General features: G+C 37.6%; 1 protein-coding gene across 5 annotated transcripts in view; it reads right to left on the reverse strand.

The window, feature by feature from the left end:
- The window catches only part of Slc12a1 (solute carrier family 12 member 1), an 87,655-nt gene that overhangs the window by 4,694 nt on the left and 72,716 nt on the right, over nucleotides 1-10,245 (reverse strand). For 4 of the 5 annotated variants that reach the window (XM_015480239.2, XM_015480238.2, XM_048793482.1 and 1 more), the window contains 3 exons: nucleotides 9,555-9,641; nucleotides 3,099-3,234; nucleotides 1,010-1,077 (listed from right to left, as the gene is read on the reverse strand). In XM_015480239.2, coding sequence (XP_015335725.1) covers nucleotides 1,010-1,077; nucleotides 3,099-3,234; nucleotides 9,555-9,641 — 291 coding nt within the window. Of the gene's footprint in view, nucleotides 1-1,009; nucleotides 1,113-3,098; nucleotides 3,235-9,554; nucleotides 9,642-10,245 lie in introns of all 5 variants that reach the window. The other variant, XM_048793483.1, reaches the window with a different exon arrangement.

A 10,245-nucleotide genomic window follows, 5' to 3' on the forward strand; every position in this document is an offset into this window, starting at 1 on the left:
TTCAGCCCTGAGTACGGTGCTTGCACGGCTGGCAGAAACTGCAGCGCTGTATCCCTGCGTTGCTATCTCCTCGTTTCCCAGCGCGCGCTGCAGACTCTAGCCGCGGGGCGATTTGCTGAATAAGCAGTGTTACCCTCTGTGCGACAAACCTCTAGCGTTTGAGTCCCCGTAGCCGATCCTCGTGCGATGGAAATCCTTCCTCCAGGTTCCGGAGCACCCCACTATTGCTGGAAATTCCTAAGAAGATATCCTTTAGCCGTCCTGACTTGTCATACTCCCAGACAGTGAAGCAGCACACGGGGGCAATGCACTCCCCTCGCCGCCATCTTCCTTCCCTCTCTATAGTGTCTTAATCACTTGGATCATCCACCAATCTAGACCGTGCTTAAAGATGTTTGTTTTTATATCTAGGACTCAGTTCATGAGGTACTAATGAAATAGTTGGATGTTTCCCCATGTTTGGCTACCAATCTTTAATTAAATGAATATTAATATTATCAGTAGGCCCACTTCTGACATTTGTAAGACTGAAGGGTAAAGAGTGAAAAAGGGAAAAACTAACCATCTTTTTATTGCTGTGGCCTCTTGCCACACTGCAAGGGGACCATGAGTCTGCCATGGACATGCGGTGGCTCCGAAACACCTACCCAGGGAAGATGCCTGAGCCCTGGTGGCCAACTTGTGGCTGTTGCCAGGGAATTCCAGAGCCTCAGGTTTCTAGAGCATAGTCCAGAAGGAAGCCTGTGTTCTTGGTGGGCATGTGCCCTGACCCCATAGGAGTAATATGATTGGCACAAAGTCTAAGCAAGGCCCTTTAAGTTGGATCTTAGTTGTCAGAGTCTCAGGGTGGCATGTATCCTCTTTCACTGTCCAAAATTCTGCATGGTCCAACTGTTTTTTTTTTTTTAACTTCTTATCTGAAAAGTCATGAGCTTATAAAATTTATCTATTAACTCATTTAACCTGAAACTTGTCTCTCCCATTCTTTACTGCCCACAATGATACTTACAGGACAATGAGGTTGGCAGGTCTTGAGTGCTCCTGTAAAAGTTCATTCAGTCGAACTTGGCGGTAACTCTGTGGACAGCATTCAAATTTTGTTGAGTGTAGTTCTAACAAAATTATGAATGAGAATTTATCTTCCTACCTCAAATCATAGATCAGCAGAAAGCTTCATTTAAAAAAATTATTAAAAATAGTTTATTAAAAATTTTAAATTTGATGTTTTCAAATTTCTTGAGAAATTTTAGAAATATAAAGACCAGAGTGTCATTGTATTATAGTGGCTTATTAAGTTTTAGGGGAAAAAAACAAACAGCATGGATAACAACCCAAAGAAGACAAGAATGGCCAGTTTTGGGGAACAGGTTTTCAGTCAAAGAAAACTGATGGAAGCTTGTTGCCTATTTGATATCTTAAGAAAATAGATTATTTCCTACTCTCTTTTTCTTTAAGTTCTCTGAATGTTTTATCAGATCAGGGGGATGGTTTCAAACAAAAAAAAAAACACCAATAAACTCACTTGGACAACTATTTTGGGGTATTGAAAGTAATATTTATTTTTATATTTTAGAACATGAGCCTCAGACATGTGATTTGCTCAATTAGATGGTATGACTGCTTTGGAACTGCCAGTGTATTGTTATTATTATGCAGAGTTTATGATTCTCGTTCAGTATTTCTTTCACCAAATCTGACAGACTTTTGGTATTTCTTCCTCTAATTTTTCCAAGCTCAGCTCCAAATACAGTTTATTCCGATTTTGTAGTTTGGAGGTTCTTGTGGTCCATTTCCCTTAGTGTCCAATTCAGATATCAATTCCTCATTCGGAATTCTGACCTTTTCATTATCCTCAATATCACCAACTTCATTCAGCTCAGGCCAGAAGAGAGTAACTCCTGGTGGGCTGTCTAGGAAAACTCACAGTTTCACATTGAAAGGAGCATCTGCCATAGACATGCTGGGACATGCTGGGACTCACTAGGTTGCCGGCCATAAGGAACAGCAGCCATTGAACTGCTTAGTCATGTCTGCTTGCAATTGATAAAGAGCTATAAGGGGCACTAGCCATAGACATGCTAAGCAATGACTGGTTACAGTTGATAGGGAGCCCAGCTTCATGGACACGTGCAAAGAATATGCCCAGCTGCAATTACATCACCTCACTGGACATAACCAATGGACATTGACTTTCATTGGGTATAACCAATCACCAACATACACCACCAACTTGGAACTCTATTTAAATTGCTGGTCCTGCCACATTAGAGTCTTGCTCCAAGGACATCAGAGAGACTGACCGCCTTGCTGCCTTGCTGTCCATCCCTGACTCCACCATTCCCTGACGTCCAGCCATAGGCTGAAGAGAACCACCAGACAAGAACAACGTCTGCTCTTTGGCTAAGAGAAGTCGCGTGGCATCAGAGGTATTTTGGGGCTCGTAGTTGCCCTAGGATTGTGTGATTTGCTTATGGTGTTTAATTAGTGTGCATTAAATGCTAGTTGGGGCGCTCCAGCACACCCAACACTTTTTGCATTAATTGTTTATATTTGATAATTGGTATAATCGAATATACACTTACATTTAAAGACAATCTGCCTCTGAGTAATTATATATAGGGCTACTCGAGACAACATTCATTTTACGTTTGCCAGATCCAACATTTTGTTGTTCTAAACGCATCATAAATTTCCTCAGATACTTTTGTTAGTTTCTCACAGCTATCTTCATCAGGTTGAAATTCTTTGTCATTGTGTTGAAGTGTGGGTCAATCTACCTTTATCTGCATTGCATGAATATTATTTAAATTATTTCAGATTAATAATAATAAAGTTTGAAAGGAGACTTTACAATATGTATCAATGACTTGTTTTTTTTAACTTTTAAAAATGTTACTTTCTAGAAAAAAATGAAAAGTATTCTAAATCCTAATGTCCAATAATATAATTGAAAAACACCTGACAAATGCAGAAATCCTGGATCTTGAATAATGCCATTCAGTAATAGATACATTACTTCTTGATCTTTAAATCAACCACTGTTTCGGCTTTCGGCTAGTTAGATAGCAAAGTAAAAATTAAGGCAGACAAGTCCTTACCTTTTCCTTGACGGCATCCAGTTCTGCATCTGTAATTTTCCATGGAGTTTCTCTTTTTAATTTCTCAGCAGTTGTTAAATCTTTGCAGCTTTCATGGAGACGATATGGTTCAATCATCTCTTCAAAGACTTTCCAGCTGAAATTGGAATTGTAAAGGAGGCTTCACAGTGGGAAACTAACTCATTATTTCACAGATACTCCAGGTATGACTGGCTTGGCTGGCTGTGGAATCAGAGCTGAATGTCATGCAAATCTTTTACGAATTATCTTTGCAGGGAATTTACTGTGAGTAAAAGCGTGGTTATAGTGCTCCCTCCCTACGCGTGGATGGGATTTAATGTGTTTCAGGCCTTGTTAGCTTACTATGTATTAGATCTTCAGTATTAATGCACAAGCACATAGGAGTAATTGTTCTGCAAATACATTTTCTACATAATATAGTCAAAAACACAGTTGCACTGTAGACATTTTAGCCCATAAATAAGTTTCCATCTGCTTATCAGACAGGCTCCATGGGAGACATTAGTCCATTAATGAAGGAGATGAATGAACTAGGCTTTCTGGAAATCAGATAGGGCTGCCCTTACTTTTAGTCCACACGGCAACTCCCATTCATATGAGGAGGTTCTGGGAAGGTACAAGGAGAAGAGCAAGGGCTCTCACAAGTTGAACGGTTCTAGAACAATTTGGATGTTTGCTGCAAATAATGCTGCGCTTGTCCTGGTGTTTGATGTTGCTGTCTGAGTTTTTCAAATGAATATTATTCAGGGACATGTTAAGGGAGAGAACAACAATCAATAACATTTTAATGTCTACAAATCTGAGGACTTTTCAGAGCATTTAAAAACAAATCATTGAGGAGAAGACGAGAAGCAGTGTCTAAGAGCTATAGAACATTTTTAAAATTGTGCAAAAAATCTCATTCTTGTCTTACATAAGAATTTATTTTTAAAACAATAGCACAATAAGCTTTACTTACAATTTATGGTAGCAGTTTCTTCAGTATGCTACTTAAAGATGATCTCATGTATGAATAATTTTCTTTGGTTTTATATAATGTAGCTTACTTATAATTTAGTAACAGTGGAATGAAGGATAATTAGAATCCATATGCTGTTAGGTTAAGAAATTAAAATATGAAGTGATGAGTTTAATTATCTCATCAGTTGGCCTGATTTTGGATTTGCAGATAAAAGTACAGAGATGACAAAGGAGTAAAACCATCCCTGCTAGGGAGCTTTTGTTAAGGGACTGAAGAGATACTTAATGCAGTAGATTGCTATTGTATTGACTTATTTAGAAAGGTAGGTGAAGACAGGAAAGGAGTGAGACTGATGTGTCCTATTCTTCTTTCAACCGGAATACTTTTATTTGATATTATTTCCGAAAGTGTCATGCCCTTAGAGAGCTCCTTGGCAGTTGTCAGGAAAAGGGAAAGGTGGGGGCCTGGGAACACAGTTCTTGCTCGGCCTCTTTCATTATTATCCTTGGCCTGGACAAGCCTGCCTGTAGAAGGGGAATGACAGTGGCTATTTGGAGCTGTGTGACAGAGTGAGAATCTGAATGACAGTGCTCTGAGAAGCATACAGGGTTTTGTAAAAGAGAGGCATTCACTTTTCTAAACGTCATCAAGATTAAGGCTAGCAATGGAAGTCCCTCTACATATACTTATTTTGATCAGGATGAGAGTTTCTCTGCACCTCAGCCTAGATCCTAGAAAACACTGTAGAAAAATGATTTCCCAAGAAAAGATGAGATGGAAGTTGTGGTTGTCTCCTCAGCATTCATACTATGTTTTCCCATTGTAATTTGGATGGAAAGACTTCATCCCCAAGATCAACCAGCCCTGATATAATTCTATGCTTTCTGCCAAAGGGATTAGCCAACATAGACACCTAACTCAAGCAGACTTGAACCAACAGGAACCCAATGTTATGCAGACTACCACAAATGGCTCACTTGCTTAGGCTGGTTCATCCTGAATGGAGCCCTATACCTGACTCTAACAACTAGGGAAGAGACAAACTTTTTTTCCTACTGAACATACATGAGCAAGTATGTAGTCCTGATTGCTACGGGCAGACATGCTTTTATAAGTTAAATCAACTTTGATGACTTCATAATGGAAGCTAGAATAGGAGACTGAAAGAGAATTAGTTCTTGATTACAAAATTTACCTTCTAGAACAAGATTAGCCTGAAAATCAAATTATACTTGTATTGTTTAGTCATGTAAGACAATACTTTCTATCATCTAGGTCACTATGAGGTTTTCTTTTAATTGCAATTGAAACGTGCCAAGTGACACAGTAGGAGGGTATAGAGAGGTTGGATTTGCCTATTCCTGTTATTTGAACTCCTACTGTTCCTTATCCATGTTCATCTTTCATTTCTTCATTCTCATGCTCATTCAAGAACTGGCCATTTCCATTTTCCTTACTAGGTGATCCTGAGGTAACCCAAGATTACTATTTTGATTAAATCTGATTTTCCATATAATGCTTTAATTAATTAAGCCATGTAGCATGTATTATTAAATATAAATGATAATTAATTCAATTTTTAAAAAATATTTATTTTTTAGTTGTAGTTGGACACAATATCTTTATTTTATTTATTTTTATGTGGTGCTGAGGATCAAATCCAGGGCCTCATACATACTAGGTGAGCACTCTACCGCTGAGCCACAACCTCAGCCCCTAATTCAATTTTTTGAATTAATGGAATTAATAGCTGTCCTATATTCCCCATCCTTTCTCTCAAAAGGAAGTTTTAAAATTTTTAGTTCTATAAAACTTTCTCCTCAGTTCATGTAAGATTTCTTCTCTCAAAGTAATGTACTATACTTTTATTTATAACTACGCTAACATCTTTAAATTATCTAGTTAATTGCTTCTAGTTGCTCTTTGATTTTCACATACAGATAATTGTCTTTTTGGTCTATGATTTTTAATTCACTCTATACAATAAAAATTGAAATTTATCTGCAAGAGCTCCTCATTTTCTTCCACTCAATTATTTTCTTATTAACTCTGCTTTTGTACTCCCTTTCACCCTTGACCTACCATATTTATAGATAACGTGTCTATGACAAAATACCTTTGCCAAGACTTATTGATGTTTCATGGGTATTTGAAGGGTTTACTAATGGAAATTCTGGGCATTTATAACATTAACCTCCAAAATGGAAATCATCGACACTCTTTTCCCCATTTTGTATCACCTGGTGACTAAGAAAGAATAGTGACCAGGGGATAGTTGTTGATGGTGGATAAGGGCTGCCTGGACAAGAAGGCCCATATGAGGGATAAAAGTGAGCCAATGTTCTACCCACCAAGCCTCAGCCCCTGGGCCTAGCTCTGTATCAGCCCAGAAAAAAGAGATCTTCTTCTCTATTTGTACCCAGAAGAGTTGCCTTATATCAGTTAACATAATCATGCCAGATGTGCTATCACAGGCCAAATGTGAGATATACCCAATGACCATTCTTTGTTCTAAATGGGGTTACTCTCATATATTGGAATAGCCATTGTCAATATCAGATATGTGACTGTTTTATAAAGTAGTAAGACATCAGTTATGGCAGAAGGCCGAAGAGAAGAGAATGGTTCTTCCAGCACCCCCTTCTGGTGGATGGCCTTTTACCCTTGATCCAGGGTACATTAACTGTAAGAATTCTTTTATTTCAGGAAGGATGGACTTTATTCCATTCATCTTTTTTCATGACCTTGAAATAGGAGAGGAAAAATCTGCAAAATTTTGAACATAAATTCATTTGTGTCTTAAAAGTGGGAAGTGATTCTCTTCTTTATGGGATAATGAGGACATTGAAAAGCATCAAGTTAAAATGGTGTCTAAAATCAAATTTAGATGCCAAGAAAAAAAAGCAAAAATGACTGAGTACTTCATTTCTTCCCACTGCCCACAGAGTTTTACTCTCTGAGAAGAGGACAGCATGGGACAAAGCTCAGGATAGTAGGATTAAGAGTGCCCACACTTGGACAGGTACACAAAGAATGAAGAGACCTGGTTAGTGGAAGGAGTTCATCAACACTCCCAGTGGCTGACAGCTTAGAAAGGAAGAATATGCAGGATGGTGATCTTGGCAGCTGGACAGAGGCGAGTATGAAAGAAAGAGAAGGAAATAAGGACTTGGGTAGAGATAATCAGATTGATAGGTAAAGAGACAACGAAATATAAGAACAATATAATCAGCAAGCAGGAATAGTCCTTAGCTATTAAGATAAACAACAGTAAGAAGAATTTGGCTATAAGAAGTAGGTTACTATTTGTACCACTCACTGAGCCAGGGCTTATAGAAAACCCCAAGTTAGTAGGAGACGCAGTGACCACCCTCCAAACAACAGAAAACAGCTCCCTCTTGCAAAGCAGGAGGAGGTCTACCACGTCACTAAGTGGCACATGCTAAGGAACTGGTGGACTTGCTCTGTTATGAAAGAGAATGCGTCTCCACCAATTAGAGCCCTAAGATGAGCCTTTTGATCATATCACTACAAATGTTAAGAGGCAATGACTTAGGATTTTAAAATTCTTCAAACAAAAGATGGAAGGCTACTAGGGATTACTGTACAAAAATCCAGTTCTTATCAGAATGCTGATTCCATTTACCAAAGAGAATTATAAATGTGTTTTTAATTTTTATTAAGTATTTATAACTGCAGAAATTAAGAATACAAGGCATTGGGGCTGGGGTTGGGGCTCAGTGGTAACATGCTTGCCTAGCATGCGTGAGGCACTGGGTTTGATTCTCAGCACCACATACAAATAAATAAAATAAAGGTCCATCAACTAAAACATATTTAAAAAAGAATACAAGGCATTAGAAGTATATATAATGGAAGGAAATATTACAAAGTAATAACCAAGTTGACCCTGTCAATTTTAGCTTTCTTATCACAGTTGAGGTATTTTGTAAAGCCATTTTAACTAACCATAGCTCTGGAGGAGACATGAATACCCTCAAAGAATACAAAGTTCAAGTTCATCTAATTAATAAGAGTGCATCTTAAATCTGAATATTTTAAGTTAGTTATTAAGTTTATATGGGATAAAAATAAGCTAAAAAAAAGGAAGCGGCAAGAAGATTTGAGGACTATGGCATTATAGTTCATCAAGAATTGTAAGAGGAAGTATAAATGGTGGTCAACAGAAAAGAGAAGAAATAAAAGGACAGTGAGACCCAAACCATTCTGAAACCTTCATGTCCACTTAATTTTAGAAGCTCAACTCTACCCTAAATCAAGGGTATTAAACTGCATCTGAATGCAACAGCAAATATGATTTGGATTATAAATAATTGAAAACATTTTATAATTATCGAATTACAAATCAAAGGAGTTCATTTAACTTATAATTGACTATCACTTCTGGACAATCCTTTTGCATTTTTGAGATCTCTTATGAGGATTTAACCTACAAATTGTTTTCAAACATCATTGTTATGGGCTGAATGTGTTTCACCAAAATTCATAGTTTGAGACCCTGTCCCTGAGGATGATGGCATTTGGAGGTGGGACCTCTGGGAGGTTCTTAGGTTTAGATGAGGTCATGAGGGGTCATGAGGCCCCCATGATGGGATGAGTGTCCTTATCAGAGAAAGAGACCAAATTTTCTTTCTTTTCACTATTTGAGAAAATAGAGAGAAGTGGCCATCTACACAACAGAAAGCGGCCTTAATGGGAACTGAATTAATCAGAACCTTGATCTTGGATTTCTCAGCTTCCGTAACTGTGAGAAATCAAATTGTGTTGTTTAATCCATACCCATGGTATTTTGTCAAAACCACCCGAGATAACACAATAACAGAGTTGATAAATTTGACAACTAATAAAGGTTAAAATGATGTCATGTTTTGAAAATATTTAAATGATTGTTTCAATATTTTCATTTTTTTGAATTTTGGAGCTAATATATTTCCTTTTCATGCTTTAATTTTATAGTTCCCTTCCCTCCATCCCTCCATAAAGATCAGAGGCCCTAAGCATTGAACCTTTAATCCTAAAAGCTAAAATGGCCCTTGAGGGTCCATTGTGCCAAAGAAACTGTAACTACTCCATCAGCACTTCTCATCCAAGAGGCCCCATCAGTAACTTTAAATAAAGAAATACCTTAACTGCTCAGGTCAGAATAGTACAACATTCTGCTTCCTGTCACTTTTGCCAGCTTAGAAACCAAGAGCAGGAAGGACAATTCCAAATCACTGACTGACCTGTATTTCAATAATTCTCCCATCAGGCTCACCTTCATCATAAAACCTTTCTTCCCATTAGAATGTACTTGATAGTTCTGTCATGATTATTTGAAGGCCCTTCTTTTATATATCCTATCGAGAATTCACTGCAGTAAACGGGTAACATTTTTACCTTTTGATAATCAACACACAAGAGAGTGAGAGAGTACCACGGATAATCAATGGATCCTGTTAAATGTTTCATACCTCTCTTTGTTTGGCTTAATGTTGATGTCACCAATGATATGGATGTCTGCAAATTTTATCCTAAATTTGCTCAGAAGAGAAGCCATTCTGAAAACATAAGAGAAAAGCACTTCATCATTGCATATTTAACTATTTTCAATCAAAGAGTTTTTGTGTTTGAGTTAAGATATCAAAAGCAATCATGTCATATTTCGGCTGAGCTGTCCAAGGCTTTTGGGGTTTGATTTTCACTTCAGTACTTTTTGAACATGTTAAGTGTAAACCAAGCTATTCCACTGAAGGCAGACAGAAACTCCAGCAGGTGCAGACACTGAGACACTGGAAAGAGCAAGTCCAGCTTTGTATTCATCTTTTAGGGAAAATAATGCAAATCTGTTCATATGTCCTAATTATTTGAAATAAAGGCAGCAAATCTGAATACTTATTAACCACTATTGCTGATAATTAATATAGGAGTTACTGACAAACCAATAATTATCATGTTACATAGTTATATACTGGTGGTTTTCTCTCAGAAAACTGATAATTTTGATATGATTTTAAAGTTAAAAAATGTTGTAAGGATAGTTCAAAGAACTTCCAGATTTTATTTATATTTAGCCCCATTTGATTTGTCATCCTTTTCCCTCCCTTCCTTCTCTCCTTCCTTCCTTCCTTCCTTCCTCCCTCCCTCCCTTCCTCCCTCCCCCCT

The sequence above is a fragment of the Marmota marmota genome, unplaced genomic scaffold (genome assembly GCF_001458135.2).
Source record: "Marmota marmota marmota unplaced genomic scaffold, marMar, whole genome shotgun sequence".
Classification (NCBI taxonomy): domain Eukaryota; kingdom Metazoa; phylum Chordata; class Mammalia; order Rodentia; family Sciuridae; genus Marmota; species Marmota marmota.